At 45.8% G+C, this 27158-nt stretch overlaps 1 protein-coding gene across 3 annotated transcripts in view; it reads left to right on the top strand.

The window, feature by feature from the left end:
• The window catches only part of TOPBP1 (DNA topoisomerase II binding protein 1), a 248317-nt gene that overhangs the window by 35478 nt on the left and 185681 nt on the right, over positions 1–27158 (top strand). For all 3 annotated transcript variants that reach the window (XM_029589328.1, XM_029589327.1, XM_029589329.1), the window contains exons 7-10: positions 4770–4949; positions 21564–21733; positions 22346–22509; positions 25616–25857. In XM_029589328.1, coding sequence (XP_029445188.1) covers positions 4770–4949; positions 21564–21733; positions 22346–22509; positions 25616–25857 — 756 coding nt within the window. The remainder of the gene's footprint in view (positions 1–4769; positions 4950–21563; positions 21734–22345; positions 22510–25615; positions 25858–27158) is intronic.

Raw genomic sequence — 27158 nt, 5'->3', positions numbered from 1 at the left:
GCAGAGAACTTATTTGTCATCCTCCTCCGCAAAGCAGGTGGAAAATAGGAGCTGTCAGGCGAAGCAATGTTTCTCGTTCGGACCAGTTGGGGAATGCTTTGCATGCATTTGATGGGGTCTGCCTTTTTGGCAGAGGCTAGGTATGATTTGGCCCATTCTGCTGCTAGAGGAGTAACCTCCATTATTGCTGCCCTGGTTGTGCCATTGGTCAGTAGATGATATTTCCAAGTCCAGTTTGACTAAGCTGCTGTTTAAGGGGCAGCTGTTGTTTGGAGAGGAGTTAGAAACAATGGCGATGGTTGGGAGGGGATTCAAAAGTCCCCAGGTTGCTGGAGGATAAGAGCAGATTTCTTTCCAGCCCTTTGCCTTCCAAGTTTTCTTTCCAGCCTTTGCAGTGCGTGAGACTCCTGGAGATTTTGGCAGGTCTAGGAGTTTTCGGGATGGAAGTCACATCCCTTTTCCCATTACCAGTCCTTTCATTCTAAGAAGAATAGCAAGGACTGTTCTATGGGATCTGGTGTTTCCAGGCCAACACAATGAGGACTTGTGGGCCTACCCTTGGGTGCCAGAGATAGGCAGAATTCTTACTCTGTTTTATCACAGGTGGGCCCAACTGACAACAGATCAGTGGGTCCTCGAGATTGTGCAGCATGGTTACGCCCTAGAGTTCAAGCATCCAGTTTCAGATACTTTTATGGTTCCTCCCTGTCGGTCTGGCGAGAATAAAGCCACAATGTTAACTATTTTCCAAAGGCTTATTGCATTAAAGGCAATGGTTCTGATGCCAGAAGGCTAGAAGGGGCTAGGATGCTACTCCATTTACTTTGTGGTTGCAAAAAAGGAAGGCTTCTTTCACCCTTTTCTGGATCTGAAGCAGGTAAACAATTTCTTAAAGATTACTCACTTCAGAATGGAAACCTTGCAAATTGTGATTATGGCAGTGCAGAAAGAGGAGTTCCTCACCTCTTTAGATTTGATGGAAGCATATGTACATATTCTAATCTGAAACGAACACAGACAGTATCTTTGCTTTGCAGGGTTGCATTGCCATTTTCAGTTTTAGGTGCTGCCTTTCGGGTTGGTAACAGCTGCACAGACATTCTTCAAGCTAATAGTAGTAGTAGTGGCAGTGGCCTTATGAAAAGAAAAAAAAAAAAGAAAAAGAATCCTGGTTCACCCACGCCTGGATGATTGGTTGATCTTTCAGCTGCAGTGATGAGTTTCTTGGGGTCATGGTTGTTTCAGCAGAATGCAGGAAAAGCGGCACGATAACAGTGACTGTGGAGTGCAGTGTCTTCAGGTCAGGGCCAGGGCCAGTATTCAATTTAATTTGTGATTCTCAAGAAAGAAAGGGATCTTTCATCCCATTCTGGATTTGAAACAGTCAACAAGTCTTTGAAGGTGTCACATTTCTGGATGGAAACCTTAAAGTTTGTAATGGTGGCAGTGAGACAATGGGAATTCCTGACCTCCTTAGAACTTATGGAGGCGTATCTGCACATTCCAATAAGGAAAAATGATCAGAAATTCCTTTGGTTCGTGGTGCTAGGAGGCCTTTTTTTTTTTTTACTTTCAAGCTTTGCCTTTTGCATTGGCCACGACCTGAGGGACATCTCCAGAGATAATGGTAGTAGTGGCAGCAGTGCTATCCAGAGAAGGAATTTTGATTCACCCATATCTCGGCAATTGATTGATTCAAGCAAAATCATATCGAGAGTATGTCAGCCATGAGGAGAGTGATCCACATGTTACAGGAATTGGAACGGGAGGTGAACTTCTGCAAGAACAATTTGATTCCCTTTCAGAGCCTGTAGTATCTGGGAGCTCTGTTCGACACAAAGTTGGGTCATGCCTGTTTGATGGGGCAGAGAATTATGAAACTCCAACAGCAGGTTCATTCTTTAATGATATTCAGGACTCCAAATAAATGGAGTTAACTTTGACTTTTAGGTTCCATGTCAGCAGCATTAGATCCGGTCCTATGGGCAAGAACACAGATGAGACCTCTTCAGAAAGTGGTGTTGACCATGTGGGATCCTCAATCGCAAAACTACTTGGTCAGACTCCCTGTACCAGACCAAATTAAGATAGGTTTGCAGTGGTGGCTGGCCTCATGAAATTAGACCTTGAAATACCATCCTGGGTGATGGTGACAACAGATGCTAGCCTGTTAGGATGGGGGACTATGGTCGGAGGAGGAAACCAAGGCAATATGGCTAACCCTCCTGCATTTTTCTTCTCTCCTCAAAGGTCAGGCAGTCAGGATCCTGTTGGACAATGCAATTGCAGTGGCATATGTAAACTGTTAGGAGGCACCAGGAGTCCTCAAGTGTCGGAGGGAATAGAGCTATTGATAAGGTGGGCAGAAGAGAATGTAAAGGTAATTTCAGCACTGCACATTGCCGGAGTAGAAAATGTTCAGGTGGATTTTCTCAGTCGAAATTACGTGGGCCCTGGGAATGGGCAATGTTCCAGGAAGAATTCAGAAAGACTATATGAAGATGGGGGGAACCCCTGATGGGTCTCATAGCGACCAGCAAGAATATACAAGTGAGCCAATTTTTCAGTCAGAAGAGAGAACAGAATTCATCAGGACTGGATGTGTGAATTCAGGAATGGCATTCAAAGATTATTCTGTTATGTATTTCCTCTGTGATTGCTGGTGGACAGAGTTTTATAAAGAATTTCAAGTCATTGGTAGCTTGTAATTCTGGTGGCTGCAAGTTGGCCGAGACACCCTTGGTATGGACATTTCATCAGGTTGTTGAGTGGGAATCTGTTGCAGTTGCCTCTACATAGGGATTTGTTGATCCATGGTCCATTTTTTTACAAAAATGTGGATTAATTTTGCCTTAAAGCCTGGCCCTTGAGAGAGCTTGTTTGACAAAAAAAGGGCTATTCCCAGCTATTCAGCACTGCTGACTATACCCAGACCTGCTAAATAGGGCTAACTTATTCAGCTAACTTAGCTGGATAGTTTGAATATCACCACTTATCCAACTAAATTAGCTGGATAAGTAGCTCCTGTCGATTGCGACCCCCATCCTGCCCACTGTTTAGTCTGATAAGTAGCCGGAATATAGCTAACTGGCAGCTGCTGAAAGCAGCTGGATATTCAAACACTGCCACTTAGCCGAATAAGTTGGAACTTACCTGGCTACGTGGCTCTGAATATCAGGCCTATAGTACACAGAGGCGCCTCAGTTCCCTGTGTTCTAGAGTTTTTGCAAGAAGGTTTGACTGAGAGGTTAGTTCTGAATTCTTTGAAAGTACAGATGACAGCTATCCGCTTGCTACAGGGGTTGAGTGGGGAAGTCTTTATCTTCTTATCTGGTCATGTCTCATTTCATCCCATTCCTTCTGAATCTAGTGTTGTCTTTCTTGGCAGGTTCTACTTTTCAGCCTGGTTTTACTTTTGAGCCTATCAGAAAGATTTCTCTGAAACTGCTAACTCTAAAGACAGTATTTGTGGTGGCTATTTGTTTGGCTAGGAGAATTTCAGAGTTGGAGGCCCTCTCTTGAAAGGAGCCACTTTTTATGTTTACGAAGGAGGTGGTTAAAATTCATACAGTGCCTTCCTTTCTTTCAAAGGTGATGATATCCTTTTATCTTAACCAAATAGGTATGTTTGCCTTCCTTTTAGTAAAGATGCCACTAAAGAGAGGAGCATTCTCAACTTCATTATTTGAATGTGAGAAGAATTCTGTTCCGGTATCTGAAAGACACGTCTTTAAGAAGTCAGATCTATTGTTTTTATTCATGGCTAAAAAAAGGGGAGCCTCATTAATCAAAGCTTCTTTGACACTTTGGATAAAAGAGGTAATTGCCACGGCCTACATTGATAGAGGTAAGATGTAACCTAGAAATGTCAGAATGCGTTCCACAAGAGCCCAGGTGGCAGCGTGGTAAGAGCTCAACTTAGTTTTTCCACAGAAAGTGTTTAAAGCAGCAGCAATAGTCCTCTTTACATTGTTTTTAGAATCATTGTCTGTTAGATTTGTTGGCCAGGAAAAAGACTGCTTTTGCCTCGGAAGTCTTAAGAGCGGGTTTGCAGTATCCTGTCTAAGTCAGTAGTAGTTTGGGTACATCCCATTCATATGGATTAGTCTGGTTGGATGAAGAGGAAGGAGAAATGTATTCTTACCTAATAATTTCCTTTCCTTGAGTCCGACCAGACCAGAACCTGCTCTGTTCTGCCAAACATTTCTGTTCAGTAATGGCTATATATGAGATGAGGTGTATGAAACCAGTAAGTAAAGAGGTAAGTGTTACTCTGAGATTGTAACTAATTTAATCTTTTCGGTTTGTTTCCTTGGAAGACTCCTGGTTTGGAGAGGGGATGGAGTTTTCATAATTTAGCTTGTTACATATAATTATTGGCAGGCTGAGGTCAGCACGCAAGCCTATAATGAGTGATGTTAGTGAATCTGTTGATCTCTGTCTCTGTCTGCTGTTTGGTTGACATAACCCATTCATCTAGACTGGTCTGGTGTTATATTAAGAAATAGTACAAAGCCCCCACACAGAGTCTAGAGATCAGAAACAACAAAAAGCATCCAGGATGCATTTTTCAGGTGACTTTTTAGCTTTTATTTTGAGGATGAATGCAATTTAAGAGGCTAGCACAAATCTGAGAATGTTTTTAGGAAAAATCAATTGAAACTTAAAAAAAATGATTTAAAGGTTTACTCATACAATATTTTTGAGAGTATAACTGGTGAGAGTGCTGCGTACTTGTTGATTGACTCTAGATTTTATATTTCAAATAGGCCAGAAATATGAGTGTGCCAAAAAATGGAACATACACTGTGTTTCCGTGCAGTGGTTTTTTGACAGCATTGAAAGAGGATTTTGCCAAGATGAACTGATGTATAAGCCAGAATCTTTGACAGAAACAAAGAGCATGCCAGGCACATCAACTCCTACACGTGGTGCCAGCAAACCAGACAGTAAGTATTGTATTGGACAGGTAACTGTTGATTTTTTTTATTTTTTTTAACTTTTATCTTCCACTTTGTCCTGCTGAACCAGTCCATGCAGTACATATGGGTTGTTTTCCCAATTAGCAAGATACAAAGATGATGCAGTTTTTCTGTGGAAGCAAGACATGTCACAGAGGGGATAGTTACATATTTGCAGACTTGGCCGAAGAAGAAAGTGTTTCCCTCCATAGCCCCTTTATGGGACTTATTTTAACATCATAAAATAATTAAAACTAAGGGGGGGGGGGGGCACAGTTTAGCTCAGGTGGTCTTATTATGCGCATGTAACAGAATTGAGATATGCTCTCTAAAATGTCTAGAAGCCAGAGATCTAAGAAGGCCATTATCATTGTATGATCAATTTCCAATTTTATCTTACAACATGACTTTAGAGAAGTTAAGTTTAGTTAATAAAGGCTTTTTATCCTTGCTATCATCCCTGTTATAAGTAAATATTAAAGTATAATAATAATAGATCTCTTCCTTAGTATATATTAATGTTTGGCATTCTTTTGAATCATTTTGCAAAGCTTCATCAAACTTTCCAAGCCATGCAGTTATTTCTACAATTTTAGCTTCTATACAAAAAGGGGCTAGTAAAAGATTTTAAGGGCACGATTAAATTTGAATGACGGTATCAGTAATAATATGTTACAAAAGCAAAATCAAGGGAAACTTTGTTACTTGATAGGCATTAGAACCTACGCTCATCCTGAAGAGCTGTTTTATCCACTGTGGGTGCTAAATTTGTTCACGAAGACTTCAGTAAAAGTGCCTTTTGATCCTATTAAAAGGACAGTGATTAAAATTCTTATCAAAAACTTTAGCAAGCTGTTTTTTAATTAATCTGGATTGGTGGATCAGCAGGCTATAAATTATTTAAATAAGCCCACCAGCAGAAGGAGGCAGAGAACACTTTTCCCATTGCCTCTACTTAAAGGGGGTGCAGTTGAGAAAAATTCTGTATTTTCTGCCTCCAGCAGATGGTAGGACCTGATGGTGCAGCAGCTCTGCGGTAGATTTTGGTTCCAATCAGACCTTGGGCCAGGCCACTGGCTCTGTCAGCGGTGCGAGCCCTCTTTATAGAGGGTACTAGGTGCAACTCATGGACCATAAATTTGAAGTTCCCTGTAAGTACTTGGATCAGTCCAGCTGGGTTTTGCCTCCCCTCCAGCAGATGGAGACAGAAAAAGACTTCACGGACTCTGTCCTATACCCCTGAGGTGCCACCTAGTGTCTGCCAGTATTTTTCTGTCCCCAGCAGATGGTGGAGGTGCAAAACCTAGTGTCTGGTAGCGGTGCTGAGTTTAGGGTTGGAATTTGTCTGACTTTTGGTTTACTTAGCGCTTGATTTTACAAGGGAAGTTTAGGTTAAGGGTCCTTTTAAATTTAAATTAAAAAAAAAAAAAAAAGTCTCCCAGGGGGTTGGCAGGTCCTGGTGGGACCATCCCCCTGGTACTCGAGGCTGGAGAGCAGAGAGTTGGGAACCCTGGAACTGCTGCAGCTGAGGGTGATACCGGGGGGTCACGGTATGCTCACCCTCAGCGAGACCGCCTACAGCCAGGTAAAAAAAAAAAATTAAGTTGTATTTAGTGTCTTGGGCTCTCCGTCTGAGTGACTGCTCTGTTTTCATTGCTTTCCCGGCCTGTTTTTTGACCGAGAAATCTGTGCAGTTGCCGCTCTTCTTTTTTCGGGTACCGATAAATCGAGGCCAGGGATATGCCTCGTGGTGCGGCCTGCTCTGCATGTGGTGGTGCGCGCGCAGCTTTCCCACACTGGGCTTTGCACAGCCTGTATGTCAGGCGGGGAAGGCCCATCTCAGAGTATTCAGCACAAGGCTGACAGGGACAGTGCCAGGCTGCGTCGGGAGCCTGAGAGGCCCGATCGGCGGCAGCAGGGCTCAGATCCTTCCTGCTTAGTGCAGGGTCGGAGGCTTTGTTACAAAACATTAGGGATTAGGAATGAGCGGCGCTGGGAGAGGGCCCCTCTCTACTACCGCTTTCCCCGAGGCCGGCTGCCCCTGGGGGGGGGTGGGGGGGTGCAGTTCCAGATGCACAGGATGATTTCTCGGAGGAGGAGCAGGACAAGGACTCTGACGAGTCTTCCTCCTCGTTCTCCTCCGAATTTGTCAGAATGCTGCAAATGTTTTTCAAGTTCCGCAAGGCAGCGAAGGAATCGCAAGCTAAATTGCCCCGGATACCCTCTGTGACTACGGGAGCGGGGAGAGGGTCCTCTTTGCGCAAACGCTCCAGGTCATCCGGTGGCAGCGATGATCCCAAGGCAAAGCGCCCTCTCCGGTCTCGGTCCCGTCCGGTGGAGACTTCCCAGACGGACATGTCAGATGAGGATCAGTCTCCTCCACCAGCTCCGGGAGAGGGACAGGATGCGGATCCGGATCTTCACCTTCTTCCGGCCAAACCGGATGGGGTTACGGTGGTGGAGGGCGATGATCCAAAGGTGGTGTGGCTTTTCTGGAGGGATGAACTGGGGCCGCTGATACCCGTCATTCTGGCGGAGCTCGGTATTGAAGTTCTGCCTGAGGATTCCAGGTTCGGAGCTATGGATCTGGTCATGGTGGTTCTCCAGGGTCCGGCTCGATCCTTTCCTTTTCATATGTCGGTCACGGATCTTTTGTTTAAGGAGTGGGACACTCCAGACCTTGGCTTGAAGGTGGGACTAGCTGTGGACAAATTGTACCTGCTTCCGGAGGAGGCTTTGGATCTACTCAAGATTCCCAAGGTGGATGCCGCAGTTTCAGCGGTCACAAAGAAGACCACCATTCCCGTCACAGGGGCCACTGCATTGAAAGACTTGCAGGACCGTAAGCTGGAGCTGCAGCTAAAGAAGGTTTTTGAGGTCTCAGCCTTTGGGGTCCGGGCGGCTATGTGCAACAGTTTTGCGCAGAGGGCTTGTCTCTGCTGGGTTCAGGATTGGCAGGAGGAGGCTTCCCTCTTGGACGCGGCAGCGCTACGTGCTAGCCGTCTGGAGGTGGTGGTGGCATATAGTGCGGATGCCCTGTATGATCCTCTGTGGACTTCGGGCAGGACAATGGTTGCAGTGGTTTCCTCCCGTAGGCTCCTCTGGCTCAGAAACTGGTCGGTTGATTTGTCCTCTAAAGCGCAGCTGAGTTCTTTACCATTCAAAAGGAAGCTCCTCTTTGGGCTACAGCTAGAGGGACATGATAAAGTCTCTGGGAGAGAATAAGGTCCACAGGTTGCCAGAGAATAGGCCTCGATCCAGAGGTTCCTTTCCTCAGCAGGCGAGGTTTCGGGGAAATAGTTGTTTCCGCTCCTCATGCTCCACCGGGTCGTCATTTCGCCAGGGCACCGGCCATCAGGCTTCTTGGAACCAGTCCTTTTGGGGCCACCGTCCTGCCAGAGATGGTGTTCCGCACTCCCATGGGGGCTAAAAGACCACACAATGAAGTGAGGCCGGTCCACCCTTCCGTTCCAAGGATCGGGGGAAGGTTATCCCTTTTCTGGGAGGCGTGGACCAAATTGACCTCCGACCAATGGGTCCTAAGCATTGTAGAACATGGCTACACCTTAGATTTTGCTCGGCCAATCAAGGAGCATTACATAGTGTCCCCTTGCGCGTACCACCTAAAGCGCAGGGTGGTGTGAGGCACTCTACAGCGCTTGCAAGATCTGGGTGCCATAGTTCCAGTGCCCAAAGGGCAGCTAAGGCGTGGGCGCTACTCCATCTACTCCGTGGTACCAAAGAAGGAGGGTACCTTCTGTCCCATCCTCGATTTGAAGCGGGTGAATCGCGCCCTGAAGGTACCCCGATTTTGGATGGAAACTCTTTGCTCCGTCATAGCGTCAGTACACAAGGGAGAGTTCTTGGTGTTGCTGGACCTGATGGAAGCGTACCTGCACATCCTGATACGCTCGGACCATCAGAAATATCTGCGGTTTGTGATCCTCGGGCGCCATTTTCAATTCTGCGCCCTCCCGTTCGGGCTCACAATGGCGCCCAGGATCTTCACCAAGGGTGATGGTGGTGGTCGCAGCCGCTTTGCGATGGAAGGGATACTGGTGCATCCCTATCTGGACGATTGGCTAATTCGAGCAAAGTCAGAAAGCCTATGCAGAGCCGTGGAGGTGCGGGTGCTCTGGATGTTGGACTCGTTGGGATGGGTGGTCAAGCCCGAGAAGAGTGATCTGATTCCCTCCCAGACTTCGGAGTTTCTGGGGGCTCGATTTGACACGGCCTTGGAAAAGGTTTTTCTGACAGAAGTGCGAATTTCCAAGCTCACATCACATCACAGGTGGAGTCCTTGCACTCTCTACCTTGACCCAGACTCTGGGATTACTTGCAGGTCCTGGACTCAATGGCTTCAACGATCGATCTGGTGCCATGGGCCTTTGCGCATATGCGTCCTCTTCAATCAGCCTTGCTCTCCCAATGGAATCCCCTCTCGCAGCTTTTCCATCTGGTCCTGCCCCTGACGGACATGGCGCGTTCCATAAGAACATAAGAAAATGCCATACTGGGTCAGACCAAGGGTCCATCAAGCCCAGCATCCTGCTTCCAACAGTGGCCAATCCAGGCCACAAGAACCTGGCAAATACCCAAAAACTAAGTCTATTCCATGTTACCATTGCTAATGGCAGTGGCTATTCTCTAGGTGAACTTAATAGCAGGTAATGGACTTCTCCTCCAAGAACTTATCCAATCCTTTTTTAAACACAGCTATACTAACTGCACTAACCACATCCTCTGGCAACAAATTCCAGAGTTTAATTGTGCGTTGAGTAAAAAAGAACTTTCTCCGATTAGTTTTAAATGTGCCACATGCTAACTTCATGGAGTGCCCCCTAGTCTTTCTATTATCTGAAAGAGTAAATAACCGATTCACATCTACCCGTTCTAGACCTCTCATGATTTTAAACACCTCTATCATATCCCCCCTCAGTCGTCTCTTCTCCAAGCTGAAAAGTCCTAACCTCTTTAGTCTTTCCTCATAGGGGAGTTGTTTCATTCCCCTTATCATTTTGGTAGCCCTTCTCCATCGCAATTATATCTTTTTTTAGATGCGGAGACCAGAATTGTACACAGTATTCAAGGTGCGGTCTCACCATGGAGCGATACAGAGGCATTATGACATTTTCCGTTTTATTCACCATTCCCTTTCTAATAATTCCCAACATTCTGTTTGCTTTTTTGACTGCCGCAGCACACTGAACTGACGATTTCAATGTGTTATCCACTATGACACCTAGATCTCTTTCTTTGGTTGTAGCACCTAATATGGAACCCAACATTGTGTAATTATAGCATGGGTTATTTTTCCCTATATGCATCACCTTGCACTTATCCACATTAAATTTCATCTGCCATTTGGATGCCCAATTTTCCAGTCTCACAAGGTCTTTCTGCAATTTATCAAAATCTGCTTGTGATTTAACTACTCTGAACAATTTTGTCATATCTGCAAATTTGATTATCTCACTCGTCGTATTTCTTTCCAGATCATTTATAAATATATTGAAAAGTACGGGTCCCAATACAGATCCCTGAGGCACTCCACTGTCCACTCCCTTCCACTGAGAAAATTGTCCATTTAATCCTACTCTCTGTTTCCTGTCTTTTAGCCAGTTTGCAATCCACGAAAGGACATTGCCACCTATCCCATGACTTTTTACTTTTCCTAGAAGCCTCTCATGAGGAACTTTGTCAAACGCCTTCTGAAAATCCAAGTATACTATATCTACCGGTTCACCTTTATCCACATGTTTATTAACTCCTTCAAAAAAGTGAAGCAGATTTGTGAGGCAAGACTTGCCCTGGGTAAAGCCATGCTGACTTTGTTCCATTAAACCATGTCTTTCTATATGTTCTGTGATTTTGATGTTTAGAACACTTTCCACTATTTTTCCTGGCACTGAAGTCAGGCTAACCGGTCTGTAGTTTCCCGGATCGCCCGTGGAGCCCTTTTAAATATTGGGGTTACATTTGCTATCCTCCAGTCTTAAGGTACAATGGATGATTTTAATGATAAGTTACAAATTATTACTAATTGGTCTGAAATTTCATTTTTTAGTTCCTTCAGAACTCTGGGGTGTATACCATCCGGTCCGGGTGATTTACTACTCTTCAGTTTGTCAATCAGGCCTACAACATCTTCTAGGTTCACCGTGATTTGATTCAGTCCATCTGAATCATTACCCATGAAAAACCTTCTCCATTACGGGTGCCTCCCCAACATCCTCTTCAGTAAACACCGAAGCAAAGAAATCATTTAATCTTTCCGCGATGGCCTTATCTTCTCTAAGTGCCCCTTTAACCCCTCGATCATCTAACGGTCCAACTGATTCCCTCACAGGCTTTCTGCTTCGGATATATTTTAAAAAGTTTTTACTGTGAGTTTTTGCCTCTACATCCAACTTCTTTTCATATTCTCTCTTAGCCTGTCTTATCAATGTCTTACATTTAACTTGCCAATGTTTCTGCTTTATCCTATTTTCTTCTGTTGGATCCTTCTTCCAATTTTTGAATGAAGATCTTTTGGCTAAAATAGCTTCTTTCACCTCCCCTTTTAACCATGCCGGTAATCGTTTTGCCTTCTTTCCACCTTTCTTAATGTGTGGAATACAGCTAGACTGTGCTTCTAGAATGGTATTTTTTAATAATGACCACGCCTCTTGGACATTTTTTACTTTTGTAGCTGCTCCTTTCAGTTTTTTTCTAGCAATTTTTCTCATTTTATCAAAGTTTCCCTTTTGAAAGTTTAGCACGAGAGCCTTGGATTTGCACACTGTTCCTCTTCCAGTCATTAAATCAAATTTGATCATATTATGATCACTATTGCCAAGCGGCCCCACCACCGTTACCTCTCTCACCAAGTCCTGTGCTCCACTGAGAATTAGATCTAAAATTGCTCCCTCTCTCATCGGTTCCTGAACCAGTTTTCTGTTGGGTCGTGGTGACCACAGATGCCAGTCTCTCTGGGTGGGGAACAGTGTGTCGAGATATGGTGGTCCAAGGCCAACGGAGGGCTCCTGGTCGATCAATCGCCTGGAAACCAAAACAGTTTGGTTAGCGCTCCAGGCGGATTTTCTCAGCCGTCACCAGTTGGATCCGGGGGAGTGGGAACTCTCCGCCTTTCATCTTCTGTGCGACCGGTGGTCCAGGCCAGCCATGGACCTGATGGCGATGTACGGCAATGCCAAGGCTCCCCGGTTTTTCAGCAGGCTGCAGGAACTGGGGGCAGAAGGAGTAGATGCGCTGGTCCTCCCCTGGCCAAAGGACATCCTGTTGTATGTGTTCCCACCGTGGCCGTTGGTTGGAAAGGTTCTTCGCCGCATCGAGGGGCACGCAGGCAGGGTGATTCTTGTGGCTCCGGAGTGGCCGAGGCGCCCGTGGTTCGCGGACCTCTTGAATCTGGCGGTAGACGGTCCACTGAGGTTTTGTCCGTCTCCAACTCTATTGCATCAGGGCCCCGTTTATTTCACAGAGGCAGATCACTTTAGCGGCATGGCTTAGGAAAGGCGTGGGTTGAGGAGTAAGGGTTACTCGAATACGGTGGTGACCACGCTCTTACGTTCCCGTAAAACCTCTACCTCTATGGCGTACGTTAGAGTTTGGGGAGTGTTTGAGTCCTGGTGCATAGACCTCCAAGTTCAGCCGTCCAGGGCGTCAATTCCGGAGGTCCTGGATTTTTTACAGGCAGGTTTAGCCAAGGGGTTGGCATTCAATTCCCTGTGGGTGCAGATGGCGGCCCTTGGCTGTTTTCGAGGAAAGGTGCAGGGGGTTGCAGTAGCCTCACATCCGGATGTCGCCCGTTTCTTAAGAGGAACTAAGCATTTATGTCCTCCGGTCCGGAGCCCTTGTTCCTCGTGGAAACTGAATTTGGTGCTGTGGGCAATTTGTAATGCCCCTTTTGAGCCATTGAAACGAGCGATCTTGAAAGATCTGACTTTGAAGGTTGTTTTTCTGGTGGCTATTTCTTACACAAGGCGGATGTCTGAGCTACAGGCCTTATCCTGCAGGGAACCTTTCTTGAGGATTTCTGAGGCAGGAGTGTCCTTGAGAACAGTTCCTTCCTTTCTCCCAAAGGTGGTATCCTCTTTTCATTTGACCCAATCCGTGGAACTTCATTCCTTCGCAGGTTTAGATTCTTCATCTCCAGAGTCTAAAGATTTGCGGAAGTTGGATGTGACGAGAGTGTTGTTGCGTTACTTGGAGGTGACGAACAGTTTCCGACTCTCGGACCATCTTTTCGTGCCGTGGGGTGGACCCAGAAAGGGGCAAAAGGCTTCCAGGGCCACAATTGCACGCTGGTTAAAGGAAGCAATAGTGTCTGCTTAACTGGTTCAGGGTCGCCCGATTCCGTCTGGTCTTAAGGCTCACTCTACTCGGTCACAGGCGACTTCTTGGGTTGAATCTCAGCAGGTGTCGCCACAGGAAATTTGTAGGGCGGCTAACTGGAAGGCGCCACATACTTTTGTCAGACATTATTGATTGGATGTCCAGGCTCCAGAGTCCGGTGCTTTTGGAGCCAGTGTACTCCGAGCGGGACTCTCTCAGTCCCACCCTGGTTAAGAAAGCTTTGGTTCATCCCAGCTGTCCTGGACTGATCCGGGTACATACAGGGAAAGGAAAATTGGTTCTTACCTGCTAATTTTCGTTCCTGTGGTACCACAGATCACTCCAGACGCCCGCCCGGGGGAAAAATGGAGAGTCCGCTCGGCCGGTAGTTGATCAATATTTCTGCATGTTTTTTTTACTGGCTGCCCCCCTTTTCAGGGAAATGTCTTGGACATGTTTTGTTCTCTTATTGAGTTTCTGGTTTTTCTTCTACTCTGCTCTTCGGGGGGAGGTTCTGGTTTATATAATTTCTGCTTGGGTACAGTGTAATACTGGCAGACACTAGGTGGCACGTCAGGAGTATAGGACAGAGTCTGCGAAGTCTTTTTCTGTCTCCATCTGCTGGAGGGAAGGCCATCTGCTGGACTGATCCGTAGTACTACAGGAACGAAAATTAGCAGGTAAGAACCAATTTTCCTATTGTGGTGGTGTTACGCAACCCAAAGGTGATTCTTGTGCCTCCTCTTGGATGCGCGTTTTCCCTTACCCCTTATTCAGTAAGGGGAGGAAAACGCGAGTCCAACCCGCGGCACCTAATAGTGCCCTCAACATACAAATGCATGTTAATGGCCCTATTAGGTACGCACGCGGGATACAGAAAGTAAAATGTGCAGCCAAGCCGCACATTTTACTTTCAGAAATTAGCGCCGACCAAGGGTCGGCGCTAATTTCTTCCAGCACCGGGAAAGTGCACAGAAAAGCAGTAAAAACTGCTTTTCTGTGCACCCTCCGACTTAATATCATGCCGATATTAAGTCTGAGGTCCCGAAGAGTAAAAAAAAGTTAAAAAAAATAAAAAAAATTTGAATTCGGCCCGCGGCTGTCAGGCCGAAAACCGGACGCTCAATTTTGCCAGCGTCTGGTTTCCGAGCCTGTATCTGTCAGCGGGCTCGAGAACCGACGCCGGCAAAATTGAGCGTCGGCTGTCAAACCTGCTGACAGCTGCCGCTCCTGTCAAAAAGGAGGCGCTAGGGACGCGCTAGTGTCCCTAGCGCCTCCTTTTGCCTGTTTTTACCGCTGGGCCTAATTTAAATACAGAATCGCACGCACTGGCGAGTGGGCGTTCGCCCGCTCTCCCGCGGACTTTACTGTATCGGCCTATAGGTAATCATAGTGTCCATCACAGGTGATGAAGGCGGTCTTCCATTCATTGCCTTCTCTGATCTTGATCAGGTTGTATTCCACCTGAAGGTCCAGCTTAGTAAATATCTGTGTGTCCCGAAGGCAATCAAAGAGCTCGGAAATCCAAGGGAAGAGGATAGAGGTTCATCTCAGTAATGGAGTTAAGTCCACGATAGTCAGTACAGGGACAAAATTGACCCATCCTTCCCTACAAAAAAGAATCCTGCCCTGTCAGGTGACGAGGAGAGGCAAATGAAGCATCTGTCCAAATTCTATTTAATATAGTTGCTCATAACTTCTGTTTCAGGGGCACAGTCATAAGAGCGATAGGGCAGCAGGACTTCCGCTTGTTGTTTGCTGAACACATCTGCAAACTCTGTGTAATGTTGCGGTAGATCCAAAAGCTCTGAACTAACTGTCCGAGCCAAGGGAATCACAGGTGAAACTTTGGTAAGGCATTGCTCATGACAGCTAGAGCTCCATTTGGTGATCTGTAACGTGGCCTTCTCGATGTGAGGCTGGTGTAGTATGAACCATGGTAGGCCCACGATGACTGAAATGACTACTTTAGGTAATATATAAAGACTGATTTGCTCACCATGCAGAATTCCTGCATGCATGGTGAGAGATACAGTGGCTCTCGTAACATGTCTAGGTAAAGGTTCTCAGTATACGGATGCGATTGAGAGCAGAGGATCCAAAGAGTCAATTAGTATCAGTAGTGATGGACCAAAGCCTCATGGATGAAGCTGCCACCAGTGCCGGTATCCAAGAAGACAAGAGCGTCCACTAGAATTTCCCCAAGAGAGAGTCGTGCTGGTATGAGGAGTTGTGGAGAAATGCAGGGATGACCTAGGGTGGCCTCTTCCACCAGGCCTATGTTCTTGAGTTTACCTGCTTATTCAGGCAGGGAAACTGCAAACTGGCCAGATGCGGCAGAATACAAGCTAAGGTTTAGATTGCGGCGCCTTTGCTTCTCCTCCATAGACGTTTAAAACGTTCAATGTGCATGGCCTCTACTGGTGCCAGTCCTGTCTCAGGAGTTGAATGGGAAGTCACTGGCCACTGGAAATTCAGGGCAAGACGGATGGGACAGCTGGTCGAGTCCCTTTCCAGGCTCGTTTTTGGAACCGTAGGTCTAGCCAAATGGCTAGACTGATTAGGCCCTCCAATGTTTCTGGAAGATCTCTGGCAGCCAGCTCATCCTTTATGCGCTCGGAGAGCCCTTGTCTGAAGATTGCAATCACTGTCACTGCCCCACTGAAGTTCAGAGGCTAGGGTGTGGAAATGCACTGCGTTCTCCACCACAAACAAGAATCTTGTTTGTTCTGCAGGAGTTTGGATGCCTTGGAAGCCATGCACCCAGGTTTGTCGAAGATCAGCTGGAATTCTTGCAAGAAGTGGTTCAAATCTCCCAGGAGTGGGTCATCTCTTTCCCAGAGAGGTGAGGCCCATGCCAAGGCAGAGACGCCTAGCAAGGATAGAATGTCTCCTTGACTCAAAACAGTGGGGAACAAAGGTGCCTGTAAATACAACTGTATTCGAAATTGATTTAGGAAACCTCTACATTTCACTGGATCTCCCTTGTACCTCAGTGGCGGAGGCGAGTGAAGAATGGAAGTAGTAGGCCATATCACAGGTGCTGGAGCACAAGTGGATCATTCTGGGTAGCCATTCCTTGGAGGTACCTGGCCATGATATGCAGATGATCCCCCCTGCTGTCGAACCTGATGTGCTATCCCAGCAATGGCAGAGGTCTGAGGCAAGTCTGCCAAGTTTATGACCTTAGCGGTCTGTGAAGGGTGTGAGCCCTTTGTGTTGCGACGTAGTTGACACAGCCTTGTAGGCAAACTTATGAGGCCTACTCCAGCAGCCAGCAAACCTAACCTGTAATGGGATAGATTGGAGCTTCATCTATACCAGCTGCTTCATCTGCATGTTGAGTCCTTGGGTTCTGGTGGCCGGCAGGTCTTAGGTGGGTCCCTAGGCAGTGGCTAGAGCAAGATATGGCACGCCCGGGTCAGGGTAGGTGGCAGATTAATAGAGTCAAAAACAGACCAGGGACAGAGTCAGGTGCAGGCAGCAGGCAGTCGTGGGCAGGTCCAGGCAGCAGGTAATCATGATCATGTCCAGGCAAGAGGTTAGATATGGAAGTCAGGCCAAGGGTGGTGATGACATACAGAAGACATTGGACGAGATGGGCAATACAAGGCAAAGTTGGAAGAGACAAGGCTGGACAAAGAATTAGGAACATAGTAGCAACAACTCAAAGGCAATGTGTACTGCTGAGGCAGGAGACCCGTTGCTGAGTTGCGGTAGTACCTTGAGGCCCTAGCTTAAGTAGACCCTTCAGCCTCACGTCATCAGAGGGCATTACTTAATGTTTCCTACCGTTGGGCCTATGTATTGTGTGCACATGCATATACACTGCCTAAGAGACAGCGTCAGGGCCCTCACTGGGCAGCATTCAGAGCAGAAGACTGTGTGCTGACTGCCACATTGGTCGTGAGTGAGGTGGTTCGTGGGGCCTTCCTGTTAGCCAGTAAATGTAACAACAATGGAAAATAATCTTCCATAGATCCTGCACCAAGAGTCCTCAGACCCCTGGAAGATGAAAGGGACTATTGATCTACTGTGTCATCCAGTCCTCTGCCAATCTAGTCCCATTAGGACCACATGACAGCTCTAACTGTATTCACCTTAGAAATTTTACTGTTAGCAGCCAGGAGGAAAATACATAACGCAACTTCCTTCTTGACCAAGGTTGAACTAGGGCATCTATCTCTATGGTTCCGCTCTCCCTGCTATGTATCATATTTGAGCAAATCACCACCTGTCTGTGACACATCTGTCAAAGCCAGGGAGCTGCTGACTTCCCCACTACGTTACTGGCACAGCTTACATAAGTAAAGCACAGAAGGACAAAAGGATGCTTTAGTAACTCACAAGGACAAGAGCGCACAAATATTTGCCCAAATCATTCCTAGAACCAGAGGCAAGTTGCTGCATGTGACTGTTGCCAGATGTCAAAAGATTGTGCAGGAGGAGAATGAAGATGGCATGTAGGAAAAGTGTGAATTCCTAGGTGCCATAGCATGACCTACTAAGAAAAGAGAAAGAATGACACAGAAAATGCTGTCATGCGAGTGCTGGCGGTGGGGCCCTTAGTACTACCCGACCCAGATGTCCGATAGTGATCTGTCATTAACTGGTCGAACCAAGACAACTAACAAATAATTGTTCTAGAAATTAAGTGTTCTAACATGAGACATTTTGTTGTCGATGAGTGGCAGATCTCAACTCTGCTGGCTGCCCTGTGAAATCAAGAAAATTATTTTCAGTGTCCTCTGCTGCCAGGAGGCATGCCCAAATGGTCTCAAATGCAAAAAGGGGGAATTCAGAATATTTAATTGCAGAGCCAGCAGATTGATTAACTCAAGGACCTAAATAAAAGATATGCAGACAGAATGGCTCCAAACTGCCGATATCATCTGATTATAAGCAGGCCATGGATGCAATATAAAATAGGAAGAGAAATAAATGAAATCTTAAAATTGCATGCATGCCGAAGCTAGAAGTCTGAAAATAAGACTGAAGAATCAGAATGTGTGGAACTGGATAGCCTGGGATCTTACTGGCTTATTTATTTTATTTATTTATTTATTTAACATTTTTATATACCGCAATTCATGTAGCAAAGTTACATATCATTTCGGTTTACATTAAAACAATAACAAGCATATAAGAATGCAATTACATTATAACTGGGGAATGAACTAGGATAAGAGGGAAAAAAGTCTGATGGATGTTAAAAGATGAGGAAAATGAGTAGATGTTTGGCTTTAATCGAATGCTTATGCTGACACTATGCTACTACCCTTAACAGAAGCTATGGGGGTAACATGCATGCAGCAGCAGTTACTGTCCTTAACAGAAGGTCTAGGATAATCAGCACAGAGCAACAGCTACTACTCTTAACAGGGGGGTAACCTGCAAAGAGCGGCAGTTACTACAGTGGGGCAATCTGCACGCAGCAGCAGTTACTATCCTTAATAGAAGCAATTGGAGCAACCTGCATGGAATGGCAGTTGCTACCCCCTCTAGAAGCAATGGGGATAACCTGCACAGAGCGGCAGTTACTACTCTTAGCAGAAGGCATGGGGTAACCCATATAGAGCAGCAACTTCTTCTATCCTTTACGGAAGGCATGGGGGTAACTTGCATGGAATAGCAGTTACTACCATTAACAGCAGGCATGAGGATAACCTGCAATAGCGGCATAATAGGAGGCATGGGTGTAACCTGCATGGAGCGGCTTAAGAGGAGGCATAGGGGTAACCTGCTTGGTGCAGCATCTACTACCCTTAACAGAAGACAATTCCAGTGATCTATATTTTTTTTTTTATAAATATAATGGCATCACACACCCCAGCTGGAAGGTCCCATAAAGCACCCCGCAGGCCTCTCGATATCTGAGTTTCCCCGCAGCCCAAAAGCAGTCACCGTGGCAGCCATCTGCTCTAATGATAGGGCCAAGCATGGATCTGTCCAGGGCACGCAGCCTTGTACCTCTGGGCCTTCCCGTTGCACACCATCGCAGGCCAAAAATGAGCCGCTCAAAGTCCTCCCAACTAATAGTTGAGTCCTTGCCCTTGTGTTCCTGGCAGCCCAAGCACCACAAAGGCACCCCCCCCCCCCCCCCGCTGCATGCTGCCTGATAGTCCAGAACCGCAGCTGCAGAAACTTGAGGCCCCTCTTAACACAAGGCCTGCCTCCCTGCTTCGACAGAACTTTGCACACTGAATCAGCACCTGCAGTCATGGAAAGAACCAGCCAGTAGGCTGTGTGTTTTGTTTTTATTTTTCTTTAAATAATCTTAAAGATCACGGCAGCGTGAGGGAAGTGGCACAGAGGCACCATGGAAAGGGACACAACCTGGAGACCATGCGACTGCGTCTACTGGGCTCCCTTTCTTCCTGTCTCATTTAGCCTGCACCAATCCCCCTTTCTGCAAATAACATAGCTCCATAACCCGGGGAATCCCAACACGACGCGCTTGAGTGAAAAAAGAGGTGCTGAAACCAGCGAGGGAAGGTGCGCCGCTTTCCGCATGCTGGCTGTATTGAGGCCCCTTCATGGCTGGAAAATTGGCGTTGCCCCTCATCGGGGTAGGAGGTCTCCATTCAAGTTGCGGGATCCCCAGGACATCCCACCCGAGCAACAAAAGGTTTCCACACAGCAGGAAGGCGGAATCTGGCCGCTCACTAGGCCTTCACTGCCCTAATGAAGCTGCACTTTAAATCAAGCTTGCGGTTTTTACAATTTAATTTCATTATTTTTTCTTTCCCCTTCAGTGCTACAAGCTGTGAGCTCACCTCCCATTCCCTGCAGCAGCTGCCCATAAAGCTCAGAGCCACCCCACTGCTGTCACCGATGGGGGGGGAGGGAGGCAGCGCAAGAGGCCCAACCTTGTAGGAGAACCACGGGAGCAAGGCTGCCCACACCATGGACCAGCCAGACCCTGTGTGCGCACTGCAAGGCGACAACTGTGGGTTGCCTCAGCAGGTCCGCTGGAATGGTCTCCCTCTCCCGCAGGGACCACATACCTCTGCATGAGCCCCTTGACATCCCCACACAACCAGGGATGATGGGAAGTCAGCAGGCATGGACCAGGGTAATCGCCGCGATCAGCAGAAGCACGTGTCCAAGGGGGGTGGGGGAGACAGTGACAACATGAAAAACCTGCAAACAGTCGCATTCACCCTGACCCCAGAACCAGAGGCCTGTTCCAGTGGATGGGCTGTCATGCATGAAGAAACCTTCGGCATCACAACGGCACCCACTGGATCACATGCAGTGAAGGCCCCAGCTCTCCTGCACGCCTGCCTCTCCCCCCAACCAGGAGCCAGCAACGCTCCCCCGACTGCCGGCCCACTCGTGTCTGTCAGCTGCAGACACAGAGGCCACAGGCCTCTGCCAAGAAGGCCAAAGGTAGGCCACGGGGTGTAAGGGCAGAAGACACAAGCCTTTACCTTGAAGAAACAACGAAAGAAGAGGCTGGTGACTGGGCCAACCCTTCTTTAAATCAAGCTTGTCAGCCCCACTCCACCCCCAGCCTCTGCCCTCTCCCTCCCTTGCTCCAGAGGTGGCGCACCTCGCCAGTTGTATCCTCCCCCTCTTAACTGAGGTGGGTTGGCTCCTTTTGTCTTGATTGAACTGGTGTGGCAGGATGAAACGAGACAGACCCTGAGCCTTGGCGTAGGCAATCCTTGTAGAGCATGCTGCTTCTGCTGTTCTTTGTCCAGTATTCTAATTTTCTGAGGGCAGTGGTTATAGTTCATCTCCAGGTGAGGTTTTGTACCTTCAGAAGACCTCCTAAAATAAGTAAATGAAAGCAAATGATGTCCAAGTGTTTATAGTTTTTTCTTTTGCAAATTGGAATATTACTGTTTTCCCTTTGCGAGACACAAGAATGCATCCAAATGTGTGTGCATAGTGATTTTGTTTTTTTTGACTTGCATAAATTGTAGTGTGATTGGACTCTTCTTTTCAGGTTTCTATTTCATTGCAAGCTACAGAAAGAAGTTTAAAAGCATCGGCAATACAGACTGCAAGTTTTATACCTTTCTAAATGCATCCAGGGCTTTTTATTTAAGTTTTACATTTGTAGGGAGTTGAGAAGCTCTTGATAATAGATATGGGCATTGATCACTCTCCTCACCACCACTACCATCTTCCTCCCCACTCGCAAAAAAAAAAAAAAAATAGAATAGTGGTTTAAAAAACAAACAAACAAACCAGAATGGGACCAAAGTAAATTGCCGGTTGAGCTAATGTAGCTGATGTGCCTCATTTTTGTATCTGAAGGTCACGCGTTATCAGATGTGAGTCACATATCCAACATTAGCACGAGCTGCATTAATGAATCTGCATTCACCTCTGTAATGAGCAGCAAGGTGGAGCCTGCCCTGGACAACCTAGAGATCCTGGATATAAGCGCTTTCCAAGCACCAGAGGATTTACTAGATGGCTGTCGTGTGAGTAGACCAGTTTTAGAGCTTATCTTTTGCCAGTCGGCATGTGCAGGATACCGACTTTTATTTGTAAAGCTAAGTGCATTCACTTGTGGCAAAATATTCACTTCTGGGAGTTAATGGACTGGGCTAATATGTTTTCTTTTTTCGTTTAGAAGTTTAAATAATGCAAAGCTCTGGGGAAAATCTTTGATGAGGTGTTTTGTTTGCTCCTGCTTTCTGTCAGAGCAACCATTTTTTGATATTTGGTTTAAAAAGTTCACTGTCCTTAGGACAAGTAAGCAAGCTGAGTGTCCAGAGCAGAGGAAAGAGAGTCTAGTTGCAAGAAGATCAGAGTGGCATAGAGCCGACTTTCTTTTGGGTGCTGAAAATGGGAATCTGACACAGGATGGAGGAAGTCCGGGCCAGCACAGCTGGAAGTGACAGCAGCCAGGCCCTGCAGGACTGCTTACCTGCCATGCACAAGCAATTTGCAACATATTCGAGGAGTGTCTTTCTGCACTTCCCCAAGTTCAATACTGTCAGCTTCTAGAAAAGCTGCCAACCTCTCATATTCAAGTGCCCCTTTTTATACAAAAAGTCCTCTTTTCTTAATTGTCTTTCTCTTCTTTGCAGATTTATCTGTGTGGGTTCAGTGGCAGGAAGCTGGATAAACTCAGGCGGCTTATTAACTGTGGAGGTGGCGTTCGTTTTAATCAGCTCAATGAGGATGTGACCCATGTCATTGTAGGAGAGTATGATGAAGACGTGAAGCAGTTTATGCACAGGACAGCACACAGGTTCTTGCATTCTTTTATAGTCTTTGCATCATGAGTATATCGCAATGGCTACAGATCTTTAGTTGCCAACATATCATTTATTTGCCTGTTCTGACAGTCACAGGCTGATTTGTGTTTTAGAGATGACTTTTATGCTTTGTTAAAAAGCATTGACATAAAATGGACAGATTAGATGTAGCAAAATTCCCATAATTTTTTAAATGAAGATGTAACTGTTGTCAATTAACAATGTGGAGACTTCAGATAATAAAGCATGATGTCCTGATAGCTTCTCTTGAAATTATATAAAAAAAAATAATTCAGGTAAACAAACAGTACAATAATAGTTTTGGCACCTCTTGTTTTACTGAGAAGGGTTTAGGTATTGTTGGAGCAGAGATCTCTGGGATGATTGTATGCTGTAATGCAGAATGTAAGAAGGGAATTTCAGAATTTGGATGGTGGGAAGGGGCTCCCAAGCTTTTTTCAACACTTGGGTTTTGCTGTGAGAGAACTGATTTTCAGCTTTGTCAGATTATTGTGGTGAGATCTGTTGAATATTCCTGACGTACAATAGGTTGGGTTTTCTTATAAATCCAGTTGAAGTATCTGCACCGTAAAAGTGGTTCCCTGTACGTACCAGGATCAGTCCAGACCATGGGCTGTTTCCCCCTTCCAGGAGATGGAGTCAGAGCAAAAGCCGAGAAGGCGGACCCTTATCAGTAAGAGCACCCTCTGTGTCCCCTCAGTATTCCTCTGACTCCAGCAGATGCGGGTCTCACCTACGGTTCCCCTCTCAGCTTAACAGGAATAGTTGTTTAGTTTCTAGTTCTATCTTCTATTTTGTTGGATGGATCTGGCTCTTTAAAAAAAAAAATAATAATAATAAAGTGAAGTTTAGGAGAGTTTACCTCTGGCACTTGGGTCTGAGCTTGCCAGGGTACATAAATCAGTGTAAATAATGAATCAAAATATTGAGGAAAGACTTGGGTAATTTATATAGGTGTCCTGTGGAACTGAAGAGAGAGGGACTTTTGGACTATCTAGTAGAAGTGTGTGTTCCCAATGAAAGGGGCTGAGAGAAATTGAATTATCATATTGCTCTTTATTTATCTATCTATTTATTTTTTTCTGACTTTTATATATCATATACTCAACAAAAGCTGGCCAGAAAGTGCCCAACACTATTTGAAAGTATATTTATACAGTTTATAAGGATCATGGGAGTTTGGGAGTTAACTGCATTATGTAACTAGAGGGGATAGGGACTTACTGTAATGGACACTGGGTAGGCTTGCACCTCTTGTCTGCCATCGTTCTGTTCTCAAGTTTGAAGAGTGTTCCATTTATTTATTTGTGTGGATTTATAAACTGCTTTTTCATTCTTAAGATCAAATTGGAGAACTATGATATAAAAACAAAACACAGTATGTTATAAAAATATGAGTACAACACAATCCAACAGGTGTGTTGCAAAATCAATTGCAAAGGTCCATGTAAAACAAACCAGAAAAAACAATTTAAACAGGGAAAGTTCAATAATTCAATAAGCCAAAAGTGAACATGAATACCTGTTTTAAAACCTTAAACATCAACACAGCTCTCTTGTTGTCCATTATGCCTTTTCCCTGGTAGGTAACATATTCTGGAAGTAAGGGGGTCAGTAACTTCTGTTGGAATTTTAAGAACCTTCAAAAAAATATTTCTTTAACAAATTGACAGCTGAGGGGTAATATAAGACCTTGGGACATTTTAAAACCTGAGGCTGAGTCATCTTGTCTGATTCTTAAGTTCCTCTAGTTTGCTGGGTGTGGTCAGATTGTCTCTCCCCGTAGCTACACTGCTGGCTTGAGAAGTGTCAGTCTTTTGATCTAATGGAGCAGTTTTCCTGGTATGTTCCTCGAGCCATCCCTTGGCTTTGGGTTTTGAGCTGTAATTTTGAACAGCACATTTCTTATTCTTCGTTACAATTAGTGACTCAGCTTTCAAGCAGGGTTGTGGCATGCCATGTAACCTCTGATCTCATTCAGTCTAATGAGCAGTTCCCCATTCACCTAAAACATGAGCCAGACTTTAGAAGTGCTTAAAATCACAGCGGACAGTCTGGCTCAGGTTAACAGACCTCACTCCAGCCAGTAGTGGCTCTGCTGCCTATCTGTCGTTCCATTAATTGTCTTACTGCTGCTTCCAGGGGAAGAGGCCTCCAAACTCACTCTATCAGCAGGGCACACTGCCCGATGCCATCTGTAGGCACACTGACTAGCTTGGCATTCTCAGGATTAAGAGTCACCTCAGGGTCTACCCAACTGTTCCAAGGTCTCTGGCAGCAGAGGCAACAAATCCTGGAGCCCAAACAACAAAAGTCATAGTAGAGCCCTGAAAGGGAGGTTGAAGGCTCTGTGGAGTAAACCTTTACCTTCCCCCTTCTTTTTCGCATTATTGAGGAAAGAGTTACAAAAATGATAGGAAAAAGATGAGGCTCAAATACCATTGGAGCTCATGGTGCAGGTAACTATGGGGGTCACTACCATTTCAGAAACGATCTTAGCAATAACAAACAAAAAATAATAGTTATAACATAAAAGTGCAATAACACTTATTGAGGGTAATTTTATAACTTCACATAGGGCTGAAGTCTGCATAAACCAGCATAACTTGGACTCCAGCTCTCATTTTCAAAGCGGACTTATGTGCATAAGTCCGCTTTGAAAAGTGGGAGCAAGTAGAAGCTTGCTCGGCATAAATGCACACATTTATGTCTGTTTGGGAGCAAGTGTAATGCGTACACATACTTTTGAAAAGCAAAAGTGTGTGCGTAAATGGCTTCCCTGCCCCTAGGAATGCCTCTTTCAGATACGCATACCACCCCCCCCCCCCCCATTAATTTTCAAATTGCCCATTTTCACATGTAAATGCTTTTGAAAGTTAAGTCCATTGTGAGGAAGCATAACTCAGCTTCCACCCCTAAAATGTGGAAAATACAAATATTTAGGCTTAAAAATAAATACAGAAAATTAGAATAGCATACCAAAAAAATTATAGAAAAGCATGAATCCCAATTGTAATGTTCTCATTTAGAATAAAAGGAATTTTAATATCTCATCTCTGCAATATTTTTTCTTTGGAGGCCTCATGTGGTATCGGCAAGATGGTTGTTGGAGTGCTTCTCCCAGGGCTGCCTGCTTCCCGAGGAGCAGTATTGCCATGCCAGCTACATGTCTGTGGAAGTGCCAGTGCCAGCCCTGCCTAACCCTGGCCTACAAAAAACCAACAGCAATCTGTCTGAGAGAGAAACTGCGAATCCTGCAAGACACCAGCTAGCAGATGAAGACCTTCTGTCACAGTATATGGAAAATGATACCACATTAAGTAAGAACAAATTCAGCTTTTAGGGGCTTACAGTCTGGATCTGTCAGTCGGATAATCGCCTAACCTCTGCAGTCTATGGGATAAGCACTTGCCTATTCAGTTTGTGCTTCCCTTATTTTAAACACGTGACATCAAGTGGTGACATAGATAAAAATAAAAGCAGGAATGCATGTCACGAGTGTATTGGGATAGGACATCAAAACTATTGCCTTTCCCATCAAAAGTCACACCAAGACAGTGTATAATGAAAAACACTTAACAATATGGTATAAATAGAAATTATCCCAGGACAAGCAGGATGCTAGTCCTCACATATGGGTGACGTCACTGACTGAGCCCTATCACGGAAAACTTTCTGTCAAAGTTTCTAGAAAATTTTGACTGGCACACTGAGCCCATTGAGCATGCCCAGCATGCCATGATCCTTCGAGCCACAGGGGTCTTCCTTCAGTCTTTGTTTTTCCGCGCTGCAGCTAGCATCGCGGACAAGGAGCCCTGTGTGAACCTCTTCACACAGTTTTGTGTAGAAAACAAATTAAAAATCCCTCACTTCTCATTTCCCACATCGGGGTCTCTCTTCGATCACCGGCCGGTGAGTTAAATTCTTTTTCCGACTCGATTTGAATTAAAACATTTTTTGGTCAGAAAGCCGTCGACGGCTGTCCTGGTTATTATGGCCACAGGATTTAAAAAATGCCCTAAATGTAATCGAACTATGTCGATTACTGATCCACACTTTGAGTGTGTCTTGTGTTTAGGGCAATCCCATGATGTTTCATCGTGTCCCAAATGCGCGGAAATGACTGCCAAAGGAAGAAAGGCATGTCAGGAAAAGACGGAACACCTTTTCCACATCCAACTAATACCTTCCACGTCGACGTCAACTCATTCGTCTCCGGCCGGAGCATCGAAACGCTTAGTTATCTGAAAACGTCGAGTAGAAGGCTCGGGAGACTGGTTATCACCGACCCTGTCTGAGGCATCGACAAAATCAACGTCCGGGCTTGAAAAAGCCACTGAACATCGTGTAAAGCATTGACATTCTTCAATTCCGGAGGCCCTGCTATCACAGGAACATCCAGTAGCCAAAAGACCTCTTCCACAGGAGTCACCGAGGCCTACTACCCCAAGGCGTTCCCCACCTCTAGAGGTGCCGGGCATCGAGCCACCACAGGGTCCTGTGGTAGAGCCGATGACGCCTTCACTGCTACCACCTATAGCTGATCTGACTACACCAGCTGTAGCGGAGGAACTGAGTGGATTCATCCACCAGGCAGTGCAAGAAGCGCTTCAGGACTCCC

This window comes from Rhinatrema bivittatum, chromosome 2, assembly GCF_901001135.1.
Source record: "Rhinatrema bivittatum chromosome 2, aRhiBiv1.1, whole genome shotgun sequence".
Taxonomy (NCBI): domain Eukaryota; kingdom Metazoa; phylum Chordata; class Amphibia; order Gymnophiona; family Rhinatrematidae; genus Rhinatrema; species Rhinatrema bivittatum.
Note: the sequence above shows the minus strand (reverse complement) of the source record. Positions and strands in the feature narration are given on the sequence as shown.